This window comes from Cebus imitator, unplaced genomic scaffold, assembly GCF_001604975.1.
Source record: "Cebus imitator isolate Cc_AM_T3 unplaced genomic scaffold, Cebus_imitator-1.0 Scaffold110, whole genome shotgun sequence".
Lineage (NCBI taxonomy): Eukaryota > Metazoa > Chordata > Mammalia > Primates > Cebidae > Cebus > Cebus imitator.
In genome coordinates, this window is record NW_016107425.1 from 6,011,379 (window position 1) to 6,029,010 (window position 17,632).

The 17,632-nt window shown below is 51.4% G+C and overlaps 2 protein-coding genes across 2 annotated transcripts; one reads left to right on the plus strand and one right to left on the minus strand.

The window, feature by feature from the left end:
• Nucleotides 1–1,460: 1,460 nt before the first annotated feature.
• On the minus strand, nucleotides 1,461–5,409 carry EVX2 (even-skipped homeobox 2). Its single transcript, XM_017538283.2, has 3 exons — nucleotides 4,797–5,409; nucleotides 3,625–3,896; nucleotides 1,461–2,180 (listed from the first exon to the last, which is right to left on the minus strand). The coding sequence occupies exons 1-3, from the start codon at nucleotides 5,221–5,223 to the stop codon at nucleotides 1,461–1,463; spliced, it is 1,419 nt and encodes a 472-aa protein (XP_017393772.1). The 5' UTR covers nucleotides 5,224–5,409.
• An 8,371-nt stretch (nucleotides 5,410–13,780) lies between these two features.
• Nucleotides 13,781–16,982, plus strand: HOXD13 (homeobox D13). Its single transcript, XM_017538284.2, has 2 exons — nucleotides 13,781–14,731; nucleotides 15,499–16,982. Exons 1-2 carry the CDS (start codon nucleotides 13,945–13,947, stop codon nucleotides 15,747–15,749), a joined length of 1,038 nt encoding a protein of 345 aa, XP_017393773.1. The 5' UTR covers nucleotides 13,781–13,944; the 3' UTR covers nucleotides 15,750–16,982.
• The last annotated feature ends 650 nt before the right edge of the window (nucleotides 16,983–17,632 follow it).

The following is a 17,632-nucleotide window of genomic DNA, read 5'->3' on the forward strand; positions in this document are numbered from 1 at the left end:
TATGCACCAAGAACAATGTTTTATGTACCGAGTCTCTTATCCGTCTCTCCTAATGACTTCCCTTAGCGGGTTGTTAGTACTTGACAGCAGGTCTCCGTGCGGGGAACTTTTCTCCAATTCCACATTCAAAGGAGGTCCATCAGAGAGCATGATTGGCAATTTTCGTCATAATCTGCACATTATTAGCATCAAAATTGACGTGGCAGTTAACACTGGTGGGTTTTGATGTACCTTTCTTCAAGTTCAAGGAAACCCCTCCAGTAGCCAGGTTGGCAGAGCGGGTCTCAGCAACCCAGCGGTGGCTTTGCAGAGGCGAAGGCGCAACAGACATGCGTGAGAAATATGCCAAGAACCATTTCACCCAAGAAAAAAAAAAGCGAAGAGGGAAGGGGACGAGGGGCATAGAGAGTTCGAACTTAGAAAAGTGTCTAAGGAAATGCTTTAGGATAATATTACTATATCTAGGGATTCAAGTATTTCCCGGATCGAGTGGAAACCGGTAGCTGAAAAACTGAGCTGAAAATGCCTCTCCAAATACTACAGCGCTCTATCAGTCTTGCCCTCACCCCCACCCCCACCCCCTTCCTGTCCCTTCCCTGGCCTGGCTGTGGCAACCTCTTTTGCCATCATTTTTTGCACAAAATATGCAAGGTGCTTCCATTCTATCAGCACTAAAACCAAAGACCAAAAGAGGGAACGGTGTAGGACCGAGAAGGAGGAGGTGCGACGGCCACCCCTTCCCACTTCGGCTTCGTCCTTCCCAGGGAAGGCGGCCACAGCCCTACCCGCCTTGCTCCTGAACGCAATAAACAATCTCACAAACACACCTGCCACTGCCCACGCTCTCCATCCGCCCTCCCGGCCTTCTCAGACCTCCATTCTCCCGCTCTCTTCGGGCAGGGTCCCTAACGAGCTCAGGCTGAAAGAACATTTGCCACGTCCCCCACCCTCGTTTAAAGAAAATAAAGGAAATATGGAATAAAAAGAGCAGCAGCGAGAAACCTCGGGGACGACTCCTACCCCGCCTCCAAACACAAGCGCACAACATCCCCCTCTCTCTTTGTTGTGGTTCTCCTTTGCTTCGGGCCACGCGGTGCAACCGAGCAACCCGGGCCTGAGAGTGCACAGCCAGGACTAGCTTAGGGGACAATGGGGATTGTCTTTGGGGAGTCAAGCACTCAGGACAGAGGTGGAAAGTGGGGCCTGGAGCCAGAAAACAGAGAGAAGTGCAGGCGGCTGGGTGGCAAATACAAAAATAGAAATAATTTAGGGGGACCCCCACCAGGCTTTTGCTCCTTCCCCCCCAACTCGGGGTAGGTTCCCTTCGGCCTCCTGGGCCCTGGGGCGCCCCCTGGCGGCAGCGGTAGCAGCGGGCAGCGCACGGAGGGCGCCGGGGCGCACAGGGGACTCCCGGGCGCACTCAGAGCGGTAGGCGCGGCCCCCTGGCGGTGGCGACGTAGTTATCTGGTGAGCGGAGCCTCGTCCCTCTGGTCCGGCGGGCTCACGGCCGTCTTACTAAGCACGGCGGCCGAGTAGGGTAGGAAGCCGCTCTCAGAACGCGGCGCCGCCGCGCTGCAGCCGAAGTCCGAGCCTCCGCCGGCACCTGCGCCGCCGCCGCCGCCACCACCGCCACCACCGCCACCCCGGGAGCCCAGGGCTGCGGCAGCTGCTGCTGCAGCTGCTGCCGCCGACTGACTGCTGTGGCAACTGAGGCACGAGCAGGGTGCGGAGCCGCCGCTTGGGGGCGCTCCGGCCGCTGCCGCCGAGGAGGCCGCAGCCGCTGCAGCTGCCGCGGCCGCTGCAGCGGAGGCCGCGCTATTGAGCCCTGCGGCTGCCGCGGGAGCCTGGTAGAGACCAGGGTGGCGGAAGCTACACAGCAGCTCCGGCCGAGAGTAGGGGTGCGAGAGGGCTCGGAAGGTGTCCAGCGGCCGGATGGAAGTAGCGAAGGGCGACGAAGCCGCGGCCGCTGCGCCAGAGGCTGCAGCCGCAGCAGCCGCCGCCGTGACGCCCACGTGCGGGTAGTAGTGCAGCGGCACGTGCGAGTGGAAGGGGTAGGGCAGGCTTCCGGTGGCTGCCGCGTGCGTCATCATGTAGGTGTAGAAGCTGGGGTCGGCTGGGTGCGGCCAGGACATGGCCAGGCGCTGCCGCTTGTCCTTCATGCGGCGGTTCTGGAACCACACCTGCGGGGAGAGACGCGCCGCAGCCGGGTTAGGGAGCGCCCCATGTTCCCGGCCCCTAACCCGGGACCTCTGCCCCTCCTGGACCTCGGAATGGCTTGGCCTACTTCTCTTCGACCAGCCCAACCCCGAGTCCACTCTCCTCTCCCAGCTGGGAAAGTGTGGACGGCAGTGTGTGGACCGCAGTGGGCACACCGTCCTCAGCGAAGAGAGTCCTCCCCCGAGCCGGGCTGCTGGGGCTCATCGGGCGTTTTGCTCCCTTACTTCTTGCTGCGCTTTCTTGTCCCAACCCAACCTTTCCTTCCCTGCCGCCACCCACCAGTGCCGGCCTCGCCGAGCAACCGTCTCTCAATCCCAGGATTTGCACGGGGATTCTGGGCAGCCTTTGAAGAGAGGCTGCGGCTCAGTTTTTCTGAGCGGTCGCCGTGCGAAGTCTTGAGCCCTCCGAACCTCAAGGACCTGCCCCTAGGGGCACGGGTCCGATTTTGATATCGAAAGGATGATTTTGTTGGAATCGTTTGCCTTAAATGAGTGGCTAGACCAATGTCTCCATAAACGGGGAAGGGGATGTTTCCACTCCTCCCCACACTCTCTAATAAAGACATCATTCGTCACAACTCTAAATTAAAGAAAGCCCGATAAAACCAGAGGAAGACTTCCACACTCCTCCCCTACCCTGTGGAGTTTTTTCTTTTTCTGCAATGTGGAATGCTCCATGAAGGGCTCACCAAATCGCCTAACCTCCCGGCTATCTCTCCCAGACGTATAGTAAAATTAATAACCTAAAGTTATATATATATATATGTATATATATATGTATACATATATATATACATATAGATATGTATAGATATGTATACATATATATGTATACATATATATGTATACATATATATATATACACACATATATATATATACAATTTCGTTGTTTTTCCCCCCAGGAGGTTGCCCTTTTCCCATTGCCCAAGAGGAAAATGTTTAGGAAACTACTGTCTCAAGCCAATCGATTTTAAAAATATAGTATCCTTTTCTCCATGTAACGATTTATGCGGAAAATAAATCTCCAAGATCAAGAGCAAATGAAAAGTTTCGCCTCTGGTTCCTGCTTGAGGAACAAAGACCAGCCGGGTTTGCCGCCTAGGAAAAAGTGGGGCCATGGGCACGGGCTGGGGGCATCTGGGCAGGCGTTGGGCACAGTGGAGCAGAGGCGAGCGTTTTCAGCATTGGAGCCACCATTCGGGGGCATTCTTAGATTTGTCAGGCCGGACAACCGTTCGTATTCGGTAGCCAAGAAAGAAATAAGCAATTCCTTTGGTGACTACCCCCCGCGGATTTCCAGACCCTCAGCTAAATCTAGCTACCCTGAAAGGGGAAAGGGGAAAAAGAAACAAATCAACCCAGATGCCCCGGGGGAGGCCAGGGCAGGCACGCACTGGAATCGATACCTTGATGGTGGTTTCGGGCAGGTTGAGCGCGGCGGCCAGCTCGCACCGGCGGGGCCGTGACACATAGTTCTCCCGGTAGAACTCCTTCTCCAAGCGCGCGATCTGCTCACGGGTGAACGCCGTACGGTAGCGCCGCACTTGGTCAGCGCCGGAGCCGGAGCCACCCAGCGCCGCGCCTCCGCCGCTGCCGCCGCTGCCTCCATGCAGGCTGCCGAGCCCTGAGCCCGACGCCGACGTCGTGGTGCCAGCAGCCGAAGTGTTCTCTGTGTACCCTGGCAAACAAACGGCCAACAGCGCATGAGTCGCTGTAGGGCCGACAGCCCTGCACTGGTGCTGCGCGCTGATCGGGAAGCCCCGTCAGGAAGGAGAGTCGCTGTCGGAATTGATAGGGTCTGTCATGCTTACAAATTGCTGCCGTTAATGGAATCAATAAAGTTTGGGGAGTCCTTCATAAGCAAATAATAGAAACGGAATTAGAAGGTTTCTTTTTAATAATTAGAAATTTTCAGCCAAGGAGGAAAAGTGGCTTAGGGAAAATGCCTACCTCTGGGCGCAGTTTGGGAAGCTCTAGGTTTGCCATGGTCTGGAGACCGCAGGGCGGCTTTCTGTACGCCCTCTAGCCTTTATTTGAGTCTTCGGATTTCAAATATTTTAAGATTTTCGAGACAGCAGCAGCTCAAACCCGAGCCATTAGGGGGTGAAATCTACTTTTCAACTCTTTCTCCCGCTGACCTAACCAGAGGCGCCCGGCAAGGCTTCCTCCGATTTACCCAAAAGAATGCCCCCTCCATCTGGCCCTGAAGGTTCAGGGTCAGCAGAGCTCGGAGCAGTTGCCCAGGATACCTTTCCCAAAAGCAACTCGGCTGCTGACTAGGGGTCTACGGGCTCGTTCGGACTCTTAGACACGAGCACAGAAACATTTTCTCGGATTCAGCAGCGAGGGCGGTGGGCCTGGTGTTCCAGCCTCCGCAGGCCTGCGCCTGGTTGGAAAGCTTAAGAAGCAGGACCAGAAGGCAGGGTCCCAGGCACGCATCCCGCCCCCGCCCGTGCTAGCTCGAAGTAGCTTGCTTTTGGAGGGTCTGAGAGGGGCAAATGCCGGGTGAACTGCCGGCGGGGGCCGCGGAGGAGCAAAGAGGCTGGGACTGGAGAGCGCGGTGCGGCGACGCAGTTACCTTTGCCATTGTTTTCCTTGAGCTGAGAGGCGCCGAGGCCGCCGGGGGAGCGCAGCGCGGAGCAGCCCACCTCCACGTCGCTGCTCATTTCGGCCTCCGTGGCCGCTTCTGAATAATGGCCCTGCTTCTTGCGGCTCTCGGCGGCGGCAGCGATTTCGGAGGAGACGGTGGTTTCACTGCCCGGGTGCTGCAGGTTGAACAAAGTGTCTATTTCGAATTTGCCCTTGGCGGGGAGGTCTCCCAGGGCACCGTGCAGGGGGGCAGACGGCAGGCGCGGGCTGAGGCGAGCCGGGTGCTGCGAATTTTCCAGGGCCTCGAGCACAGCATTGCCAGCCGAGTCGGACAAATTGGAGAATCTCTTGCCGGCTGGAGGGCTATGCAGCCCTCTCTCCATCAGAATCATCTCTTTTCTTATTCTTTCCATCATCTCAGCTTTCTTAAAAATGTCACAATGGCCCTGCTGTCCCGTCCTAATGATGGGCTGCGCCTAGGGCTAATTCTCATTCAGCCCCAGCGAACGCCTCTAAATATTATTATCTCTTTCGGAGAGAGGCGGAAAAAATGTGGGATGCCAGAGCGAGGGAATGACTGGTCAAAATGACCCATACATCCTTCCGAGCCCGAGATGTCATTCATCAAAAAGTAGCGCCCGCTCGTCATTAAGGTACGAATGACGCTGTTCGAATAATCATTTATTGTAACAGGTTTATAAGCAAATAAATACACGCTCCTGTCAGTGGGTAATGAAGGCAGCTTCAGAGCAGACTAATAGATCCAGGTAGGAGGCGAGAAGAGACAAGTGAGGAAGGCTCCGGTCCTTTGCCCGCTCCAAGCCAGTTCTGCTCGCCCGGGGGTTTGGCCTCGGGGGTGAAATTGACAGTCTGATTAATAGAGCGCGCCGCGGCACATTTCCCCCTTCATTTAGGGGCATCATTACGCTCTCAGTTTGCTGGGTTGCCCCTTAGGTCCTAATCATGCAGCGCCTTCCTCATTTTTCCTCGGACACAGATACGTATTAAATAATAGATAATGCTTTGACTTTCCAGAGTAGATCCTCGGGAATGTTGTTGTTGTTGTTGTTGTTTTTTTCCTAACATTTACAAGCTGGGGGCGTAAGTAGGGGGAGACAAGGGGGAGGATGCAGGAAGAGTTGCGTAAGAAGACCTTTCGCCTTTCCTGTCTGGATTACTTATCTGTCGGATTTCAGAACCAAATATGTATTTTATTTAACAAATAGGACGCAGGAGTTCTCTCCCTCCCTATTTCTTCATCTCCGCCTGAATGCTGTCCTCCCACCCCGGGGGGGGGGAGGGAGAGAGAGAGAGAGAGAGAGAGAGAGAGAGAAATATCCTAGAGTTTTGAAAGCGATTTCTTGCTACGTGGCCGCGGAGGTGCATTGGGCCCGCGCCTCCAAACGGAAATCATTAGTTCCTCTCTGATTTTCTAACATCGTTTGCAGAGTGAGCTCTGAACTCGAAGTCCCGGTGTTTTACTTTTATAATCCTGCTGATAGGAAGCCTTCTAGCCTACTCATTTTCCCGAGGGGAAACGAACTAGGCTAGACGATTTGATAGCAGAATTCGACAGCTAACTTTAAACACAGTGGAGATTTACAGCGCCATACAGGCGCTCCGAATCCACTTTCACGTTGCCAGATTTTCCCCTCCCTCCTCAAACAGAATTATTTGCGGCAAAGGCGCTGGATTTGGAGGTCAAAAGAGGAAAGAGGAGACAGCCTTCTTTTACGTCCCCGTTGCCCTCGCTTCCCCTTTGCTTTGCTTCCTTCTCTCTTTCCTCCCCTCATCAACCCCAGCCCTTACCTGCGGCCACAGGTATTCCCAGCGCTGAGTCCGGGCTCGGAGAGTTGCCGAACAGCCTTACTGCAGCTCCCTGCAGCCTGAGCTTGGCGGCTGAGCCTCTTGGCGATAACTTTGATAGTCATAATGACGCCGGTGGCAACCATTTTAACGGAGATCAATCTTCACTCAAGGCCGCTCCTCATCTCCCGCGGTTGCGCCCCATCCTTCCCTGACCCTCCAAGCACTGTGCCCGCCCGTGGGCCAGTGGCCCAGAGAGGGAGAAATTCTCGGATTCTGGTGGAGGAGAGAGAGGACAGGGACGGGACGCGGAGATCTGTCCGTCAGCTTCAGAAGCGGCTGAGAGACCCTGACAATCTGGACGCTGGGCGCGGGTCCTGCATCCCCGCCTTTAACGTCAACCCAGACCCCAACCAGGGCCCCCTCCTCTCCTCTCTCCCGACACACCCAAAACATTGGGGTGTGGAAGGGGCAAAACCGAGATCTATTTGCCCGTGGCTCTTGGCTCTTTCTTTTTAACCTTAGATCCGTTGGGGGCGCGTCAGGAATGTAAGGGGAGGCGAGGTGTGAAGTATATTTATATACACATATACACACATATAGTCAATGCCAAAAGTTTATCTTCTGTTCCCCTCGGCGCCAACTTATTTCAACAACGCAAGCTTTGCTTAGAAAATCAATTCCACCTCTTTAAGGTAATAAATGGAAAGCTCAATACGCGGGAGGTGCCTGGAAGGGGCGGGGCGGGGGGGGGGGACGGGGAAGGCGGCAGGGAACACAGAGTGGGCCTCCGGCACCGGCACCGGGACTGGGACTTGGCCCAGCGTCCCCTCCGCCATTGCCCCATTGAACACCCAGCTCCGAGCTTCCTGAGTTCTCATTGAGCTGGCTTTGGGGCCATTAGCTCTGCTGGAGCCCAGCCCTGTCAACGCCCCCACCTGCTCCCTCCCTGCTCCGCAGCCCAAATGCCCAGCTCTACTATTTATTCCTTGCAGTCGCTGCCCCCATGACCCGGTAATGGTCCCCCTATCCAGTCCTCGCTTGCTCCAGAGACTGAATGGGACACCTTGGTTCAGGCTTCGGTCGTGGCGAGGCGGGGGGGGGGTGGAAGACCCTGGCGGAGGGTGTGGGTGAGCCATGGCACTGCTTGGGCGGAAATCCGTGGATGCCTTTATTGCTGTCGTTTGGCGCCCCCATCTGTTTTCCTCGCGGTTTTGGCTGCTGTGAGCTGGTTTTCAAGTCGGGAAAGCAGTCGCTAGGGGTTAAGGTGAGAACTGATAACCCCTTCCTCTATCATCCAGCCCAAGGGTCTCCCACACCCTCCCTTCCTCTGGGACCCGAGGCCTCTGGTCTCAAAGGCTGCGCCAAACCGGACCTCAGTCTGTTGAAAGGGAAAACACTATTTCTCAGCAACACCTTCATTCATTAGTGACTTTGAAAACTACTTTTGCATCTTTTAAATAACATTGATATTGCATTTCTAGCACGTTTATTATAAAAAGCATGTCAGAGACCACGTCAGCGAAACTATTCACAGTAAAAGACACCTATAATGTTTCCACTAACCTAGGTGTAGCAGATAATAATGTTTCATGGGGTACAGCGAGCATTCTATTCCAATATTTAATGTCCCTTAATTTATTTAGAGATTCCACATCCACTAGTAGTAATATTGGCTAACTTATATTAAGCTCTTACTATGCAATTCCAAGTGCTTTTTACATGTTATCTCGGCTAAGGTTCACAACAACTCCATGAAATTTAAACTATTATCCCTTTTCCAGGGATTATGAGCCAGAGGGGTTCAGGGACTTGCTCATGATTTTAACTTATCTCTGATTATAAAGTCACAAGAGTTGTTTAAAGCCTTGAGCAGCATTTTTTAGGTTAATACTCTCATTTTGCATATGTCTTATGTAAATACAGGCCTACCTCAAAAACCATTGAACCTATATAGAGGGTAGCAAGAGGAACGCAGTTCTGTTTACGTGTTTTGATGAAATACTAAAACTTGCACAGGTCCCAGAATGTGAAGGCAGAGGCTGGGAACAGGCCTGTCTAATGTTCCGGGTGGTTAGATGCAGCCCCTGGGAGCATCAAGGTCTCTTACCCACTACCAAGGTACAGGACCCACTAGATAAAAGACGACAAGAATCCAACCCACGCCCGCATGCTTTGGCAGAAATTTTTAAGATGGGGCGGGAAGGACTTTTTCGCATGGACTGAAAAGCACTGTTTGTTCTAGAGGAGTAATGACTTAAAAGAGGCCTAATTTTTTGGTTAGGCTTCCAGACTAAATATTTGTTTCTTGAGCAGCAGCGGGTCCTCCGAGGTGAAGTGGTAAACACTTTTGGCCTATGACTGCGGGCAATAAAAATCTGTCCAGGCTGCCTGAAGGGAGGGGCGCCGGTAAAGCCGGAGCTGCAGCTAAGCCCCGCGGCTGCCGCTGCCGTGGCCTGGGTCTCCTCTCACGCTGGGGGCTGCGAGACGCTGGGGCCAACAACCTGCGGGCCTGCCGTGGGAAGCGTGCTCGCCCAAGAGCTGGGGCTGCAGGGTGAGGTGGGACAGTAGGACCGCAAAAGCCTGGGCTTCGAGCCTCGGGCGCCCTGTCTTTGGGCAAAGTGAGGTTTCCACTGCTGCAGGTTTCGCTGCATAAGGGAAGAGCGGATTTGGCGACTACAGTCCTCACTTCGTAGTGGCAACTTTATGCTGCCATCCCTCGGCAGGCCAGCCTCTAGCTATCTGTCCCATCCGAGTCTCTCCGGTTGCTTCGGTCTTTCCTCCTCCCTCTCCAGTCGCAATCCCGCGCCCCACGGAGGACGGTCGTGGTGCGGTGGTTGGGCGGTACTTTCTTCCTGGGCTCTGGGGCTGCGCAGACCCATCGCCTGCCTGTAGCTCCAGGGCCCCGAAAGCCACGGGAAAACTTGCAGGGACATCTAGCGCCAGACGTGGGGAACTGCGCGCTGCCCGGCTGGGAAGCGGAGGCGAACACTGCCCCTCTGCCTCCCTCTTGGCTCCCCCTTCATGCTTGGGAACTTTCCTCACCTTCATCCCTTTGCCCGGCCAATGAGGACAATGTGGATTCCCCATAGAGACTATGGACTCTGCGGAATGGAGATAGGTAGGTAGACAGACATTTTCTTTTATCTCAAGCGGCCGACAGAGTGAGAATTTGCTGAACTTAAAAATAAGTTTTGCTAGTGAAGTGTATTCCAAGGACAACCCCTCACCTTGAGATATCGGATAAAACTAGAGCAAATAGGGACCCAGCTTCTATTTTTCAAAAAAGGCAACAAGTTACTCAGGGTCTCCGGCGGCTCTTGCCACACCCTCCTGCTCCCTTTCACAGTGAGATTAGTGCTTCTTTTCAAGGGAAGAGATCCTCACTGTGTTTAATTCTCTCCAAAGCTGGAGAAGTCCTCTGCATCCCAAACGAGGGCCCCGCCGTCCTCCATGAGGCAAACCTGGTTTCACCAAATAATGTTTCTGGTTTGGAGGGGGTTTGGGGTTGTTGTTGCTGCAAACGATTTTCATTTGATAAAGCCTAATCGTGTTGTGAAACCCAAATGGAGTATGTCTCAAAGGTGGAAAGTGCTCAGATGCAGATTCCACTGTCCGGTTGTTGCTGGAGTCCCCTTTTCTCACCTCAGGTTTGGTTTGTTGTTGTTGTTTCTTTTGATTTCGCCAGCCTGAGTAAAACTGGGGTGTTGCCTGGGGAGGGAAAATTGGCTCCAAAGTTGGCGGAACACAGATTTGGTTAAGAACAATGTCCAGCCAGTTCCGCTACACATCAAGAGTTTACTTTGGAATTAAGACTCTATTTCTACATGGAATATTTGGCGTCTTACAGGTTAATTAGGAGGGTGTCCTGCACTTCCTAATCATGGCCATCAAGACAAATGCTTTCAAAGGGGTCCCCAGGACCCTACTCTGATAGAATCCTGTGATCCTGGCCTTAATGGCCACCGATTATGTGGTTAATTGAGCTCATTGCTGTCTTGGCAAGCAGAGCAACTTCAATAAATCTAAATCACAGCCTATATCTGCCCATTCCTCCAACCCAGGACAGGAGGAAATTTTGAAAGATAATCTACTAGGATGAAAAGACAGAATGTGACTTCCAGAACAGCACTGATGCTTTAAAAAGGTGCCTCTGGAGGAAAAGGAGGAAGAGGAGCAAGTGATGGGATAGTAAAGTGGGACTTTGGGTACAAAAGGGCCATCCTGAATTTTTCACCAAAATCAGGAACAGTGGCAAAACTGGTTTCACTGAAGACATGAATGTTTGGAGACCTGTGTGTTCCCCAAGGATTTTCACTTAACAAAGCCTGTTTCTGTTGTTAAGACCCCTGCATCACACACCCACACACAAACACAAGGCTTAGTCTGTGCTCCTGGCCAGCTAAAGAAACTGATTCCTGCTAAGTTTAAACCAGAATGAAATGTTTCTGCAAATTCAGCCTCAAAATTTCTCCCCTACCTGGCATCCCCAGCTTGTTATCTATGTGTCTCATTTGTTCATATACAAAGCAGCCCTGACTTTGCCTGGTACACAACCAAACCCTTAGGATTCAACATTTGTCCTGAGGTGCTGGGCTTGGGGGCCCAAATGGACAGTCAGACTCCCTTTTCTAAGGGTAAAGCCCTCCCACAAAGCTGGGACCCCCAAAAGCTATTCCGGAAGCAGGTTCAGCAGCAGAATATCCAGAGGCGAAGCTCCTAATTCAAAATATTCCTGGCTTCTGAACATCCATTAGGATAGACAGAGAAACCTTTTGTCCTGCTCTGAGAAGGTCCCACAGTGATTTTTGAAAGCAGTGCCACCATTGAGAAATCCCTTTCAACCTGAGTAGTAATTCATATTTTTCTCCCACTCCTGCACAACTTAATTTGCTGAATGGAAAATTCAGCCAAAAGTGATGGGCTGCTTGAAATCAACAAATCTTGTCACATTCTTTTCATTTTCATTTTACTTTCTTTGTGGTTAAACACATAATTGATCATCAAAATGTACTTAGTGAGAAAATGAAGCAGAAGTCCAAGGCACAAAACCACAGACATTTAATTTTAAGAGACTAATAGTTTGTTGGTTCTAGTTATATCTTAGAAATATTTCAACAAATTTGCTTTTTGGAGTCATAAAAAAATTAAAACTATCTCCATGTTTTACCTCTCTGAGGAAAAGAAAAGCAGACAAAGGGAAAATAAAAGCATTTCAGAGTAGTCCATGGTTGGCACTTTGATATCATAATTGTTTGGTAAAGACTCAGCCAAACCCTTTTTAAAAGTTAGCAACCCCGTGTCTGGCCACGGTTGGCCTTTTAAAAATGCCTGACGAGCTTTCATTGCTAATTTTAGCCTTCTTTTCCTAAATAGTGAGAAAATTGTTCTCATCAGCAAACTTCTACTCCTTATAATTTCCTGTAAAATTCAGGCCCCTCCCATCTCAAATTTGATCATGAACATGTCTAGAACTTCAAAAATGTGAAACAGTCTCTTGCTTTTCCTTTCCAACACCCCTCATAACTTTCCCCTTTATTTGAGCCTTTTATGGTTACTGCATTTTGCGTGTCAACACTCCTAACACCAGCAGCCCACCCTGAAATGCCAGACCAGGCCAAGGCGGGCCTCCCTGGCTCTCTTCCTCATCCTACTCAGGGCGTCTTTGGTCGGGGAACAGTGGTGCTGGGTGACAAGCTCTCACCAAACACAGGCTTAGGGGAGTGATTTTCTTGGAGATGGGCTGGCTTGGGGAGTGTATGCCACAGAGCCAAATGGGCTCTGAAGGATCCCATATCCACCCCAGCACCCTGAACTAATTGGAACTAATATTGTTCCTAAGGTAGAGCCCCAAAGTCACTGCAGGACTCTCATTAGTGCCCCATTAATTGCTGAGATTGAGGGATGGTGGGCTGGATCTCTGAGGCTGAGGAACAGCAGAAAGGGATGATGAGGCATAGGAGTGTAATCCCCAACACCCTGGGAGCATAGTTCCAGAGCTGGACCTAGCCCCACCAGCACTGCCTTGAGCCCACCTAACCCCTTGAAGTCAGACCGTTTCTCTGGGCTGCTCCTATCACAAGCTCAGAATTTGCTTGGAAAAAGCGCCCTCCTAATTTGCCCCTCTCAGTTCTCTGCAGTTGGCAGCTTAGAAAAGGAAACGAAACAAAGGTCCCTGGGAAAGTGAAGTTTTCAATTAATTTGGTGTGAGGAACGGGCGGGAGTGGGTGGTGACTGCAAAATGCGAGGCCGGTAGGCTGCTAGAGAGACACAGAAGTTTCACCGCGGGCGGCTTAGTGACTTTCTCCCCGGCGCCCTTCACCGGGTCTTTCTGCCGACTGAGGAAGAACCCGGGAGAGCTGAGGAGTCCCAGGTTGGAAGCGACTCCTGGCTGGCCCAAGAGTAGAGGCGAATGGCGTTAAGTAGGCATCCATGAACTTTTCTCTCTGGGACAGATTGTCAGGCTCACCGCGCGGACGCCTGCCTTTCATCTGTTTAAGTCTCTGCCGCCAGCCCCAAGGGCGCTTCGTGAGCATTTTCCGGACGGACAGCCTGTGTGTATAGGAAGGATCTGCTCCCACGGCTCTTACCTTTGTGAAATGCCTTTGCCCGACACCAGTGCGCAAGATAGGGCAAATTAGCTCACTCGGATTTGGGGTCTAGAGGTCGACTAACTGAGGGATTAAGCAACAGGATCAAAACTGGGCCTGTTTTCACATCTTTCTGATCATCTCTGTCCTTCATCTTCATTTTGCTGTGCAGCTCTGGGAGCCGAGGCGAGGTGGCAAAAACAGCAGTTGCGGAGACAAGGCTCAGGCCTCGGCGCCCGCCTCGGTCGCAGACAGGGCCCGGGATGGGCCGTCACGCAATCAACTCGTGGGGGTGGCTGCAGCGCAAACGCCTGGGTCGGCGGGGAGAGGGCGGGAATGGGAGGTGGACCCTGCAAGGGGTAGGAGAGGGGTGGGGGCCAGGGTGGGTGGGTTCAGCCCAGCCTGGGCCGGGAGCCAGGCTCCCCCGCGCCCCCTACCCCCACGTGGCTCTGCGCAACCAATGGCACGCCCCCGGCGGGCGCCCTCAGGGCGGGAGGCGGCCCCCCGACCGGCCCAGGCCCCCTCCCAACCTGAACTTCGTTTTTATAAACGTCCCGCGATGAGCTAACCTGTTGGAGGGCGGGCCGGCGGGAGGCGGGAGGCTCACGGAGGGAGAGAGGGCTAGAGGAAGAGGGCGGGAGCGAGCGAACCAGAGAGAAAGGAGAGGAGGGAGGAGGCGCGCTGCGCCATGGTGTCCTGCGCGGGGCCAAGGCCAGGGCCCGGGCCGGGCCAGGCCGGGCCATGAGCCGCGCCGGGAGCTGGGACATGGACGGGCTGCGGGCGGACGGCGGGGGCGCCGGTGGCGCCCCGGCCTCTTCCTCCTCCTCCTCCTCTTCGGTGGCGGCGGCGGCGGCTTCAGGCCAGTGCCGCGGCTTTCTCTCCGCGCCTGTGTTTGCCGGGACACATTCGGGACGGGCGGCGGCTGCGGCTGCTGCGGCTGCGGCGGCGGCAGCAGCAGCCTCTGGCTTTGCGTACCCTGGGACCTCTGAGCGCACGGGCTCCTCCTCGTCGTCGTCATCTTCTGCCGTAGTCGCAGCGCGCCCGGAGGCTCCTCCAGCCAAAGAGTGCCCAGCACCCACGCCTGCTGCGGCCGCTGCAGCGCCCCCGAGCGCTCCAGCCCTGGGCTACGGCTACCACTTCGGCAACGGCTACTACAGCTGCCGAATGTCGCATGGCGTGGGCTTACAGCAGAATGCGCTCAAGTCATCGCCGCACGCCTCACTGGGAGGCTTCCCTGTGGAGAAGTACATGGACGTGTCCGGCCTGGCGAGCAGCAGCGTACCGGCCAACGAGGTGCCAGCGCGAGCCAAGGAGGTATCCTTCTATCAGGGCTATACGAGCCCCTACCAGCACGTGCCCGGCTATATCGACATGGTGTCCACTTTCGGCTCTGGGGAGCCTCGGCACGAGGCCTACATCTCCATGGAGGGTTACCAGTCCTGGACGCTGGCTAACGGGTGGAACAGCCAGGTGTACTGCTCTAAGGACCAGCCACAGGGCTCCCACTTTTGGAAATCTTCCTTTCCAGGTAGGGGCGATAGAGAAAAGGGACCGACATGAGGGAGTGGGAGAGAGAAGGAGAAAAGACAAGACTAGGAGTGTGCACCCCTACTTGGGAGTGGGTGCCTGTGCTCCACACTTGACCAGGGCTAACCCTGTGGAAGTTTGTCCAGTTCGTGTGAAATCTGTAAATTCCTCCTATGATTTCAACTGCCTCCGTCACTGCCCTTTTCTTTATCTGCGCAGCGCAAACGCGATTTTCTCCTAAAGTTGAGAGTCTCAGCATGCCCTTTGCTCAGGCCTCTCCCTTTTCTCCTAAAGAGGCCTTTAAGAAGCCTCACAGAGTTGGGCCATTTTCAAAGACTTCACTACCCCAAGGTGACCACTAAATGTTGTTAGGCCAAGCCCACAAGCTCCAAAAACAGGAACTCGGGAAATCAAAATTTGAGCAAAAGACCTGAATTTGTATGTGTCTACGTATGTATGTTTGTTTTTATGCAACTGACATTTGCAGAAACTGTCCTTATGAACGTGCCCAATAACCACACCATAAAATTGCAGTCTTGTTAAGATGCCGGTTTGAGAAACTGTGATAACCAATCAAATTAACATTTGTTGTTAAATGCAAATAATCTTTCTTTAATAACAGGTAAGTATTATGTCTATGTAAATAATAAAGACTAACAGCATTTTTTTTTATTTCTTGCATCCCCTGCAAACACACACACACACACTCCTCAGCTAGGTGCTCTAAATATCCCATCCGAATTTTTCTTGTGCTTTTGTTTGTACCAGGAGATGTGGCTCTAAATCAACCGGACATGTGCGTCTACCGGCGGGGAAGGAAGAAGAGAGTGCCTTACACCAAACTGCAACTCAAAGAACTGGAGAACGAGTATGCCATTAACAAGTTCATTAACAAGGACAAGCGGCGGCGTATCTCGGCTGCTACGAACCTATCTGAGAGACAAGTGACCATTTGGTTTCAGAACCGAAGAGTGAAGGACAAGAAAATTGTCTCCAAGCTCAAAGATACTGTCTCCTGATGTGGTCCAGGTTGGCCACAAACAGTTTAGATGCTCTTCGGTTGTCTCCAAAAGGCCTTTGGAAAGACTTGAATATGTATTTAATTTTCCCCACCCCCTGCCAATGGTGGCAAATTTTGTGAATTGTTTTTCTCTCTTCCCCTTATCTGGCTCTAAAATCTTCTGCTGCCCAACCGGACTTTGTAGTTCTGATTTTTACTTGTTTATGATTGGTTTTGTTCTTGCCTAGGTTTTATATATATATATATATATATTTTTTTTTTTTTAATGTTCTGTTTCTCCCTCCAGGCCAGTATAAAGGGACTTGAAGTATTTTTTAAATAATCTCCCCCAAATGAATTTCAGAAGTGTCATTCTGATTTAAGTGTTTTATTTTTAAAAATCACTTTATTTGCTCGTTCCCAGCACTGATTATCTTCATAATTCATTAAGGCAGAACGGTTTGCAGTCATTCATATCCTGTAATTAGGTAATTGAATCATTAGCTCTCAGCAGTTGCCCTGAAGCAAGTGGAAACAGCTCTAGGCAGGCAGTGTTCTGGGGTCACCGGGAAAGTGTAAAAACAGGAGGCTGAAGGTATGTGATGGATTTAAAAGTGGCCACTTTATTAAATAGGGTTTGTATCAATATTGAAATTAAGACAATCTTTCCAACTTTGGGAGTTTCACTTGCTGTTTTAATTGTATATTTTTATCATTTTGTAGGCTTGTGTTATCATAATCTTTAATTTGAAACTCTTGTGTCCTCATGGATGCCTTCATTTTTTGAGCTCTCGATGCAGATATTTAAATGGCTGCAATCAGTAGAGTGAACCGTGAATGGCATACATGCACCTCCTTTTCTTGGCCTTGGATCAATGGGTCTGGGATTGTGGCCATCTCCTCAATCCTCAAAAAGAGGCTGAATCAATGTGGTCATGGGTGGGAACTCACATCCAGAACCCAATGAAGAACTTGACTGTCTGATCAAATGCGTTGGTTGGGCCTCTCATGGAGTTATAAAGCATCCAACAAACATGAAAAATGTAGAATTCCAAGATACAAGAAGAAAAGCAATGATGTTTCTGAAAGTGATGATAAATAATTACTTTTAAAGTGCTGCATATTTATACAATTGAGAGATTATTTTTGTAGATGCAATGTCTGTGAGCTGGGATATGTGGGCAGTGCTTCAGGCATTTAAAAATCACTTTTTACTCCTAGGGAGATGCCAGTAAACAGAACTCTCTTTTTTTTTCTGAGTCCTTATACATTTGTTTCATTTTTTCAAGTTTGTGTTTCTTATTGAAATTATTCTTATTTATTATAAAATCTTGATATCTTGAACACAGTTATGCTCTCTATAGATGAGGGCAACTCAACACTAAGTCTGGTTTCTGGAACCTTCATGCTCTCCAGTTTTCCCCCCCTCCCTCCTGTTTGCCGGTTACTTTAACATAAGCAATGATGTTTTTAAATGCGGATATAATTTGCAGTGTTTAAAATATTTTCTACTAGGCCAGCTCAAAAAACTTCTCCAATAAAATTTTACTTTTCTTTTACTATTAGCAGTTTATTTATATAGTCCTACTTATTTTTTTAATCGATCTATATTTGTGTGCCTTTGCTTAGGAAAACTCACTTACTTGAAAATTTTCAACCTAGAAAGACCATTATAAATACCTGGACTAGGAAGATTTTGAAATTAGAAAGACATATCCATATTTGGCAATCAAAAAAGAAACATTTCAGGCTTATCCCATATCGCCTTCTCCAGGCAGTCTGCACAGAGCAATTGACAACTGAAAACATAATTATAAAACCCAAACTTCCAGACGCAATTTTTAGACGCTAGAACTTTCTGTTTGAGGCCTTTTTGCCACTCAGGGAAATGGCCGCTGAGGA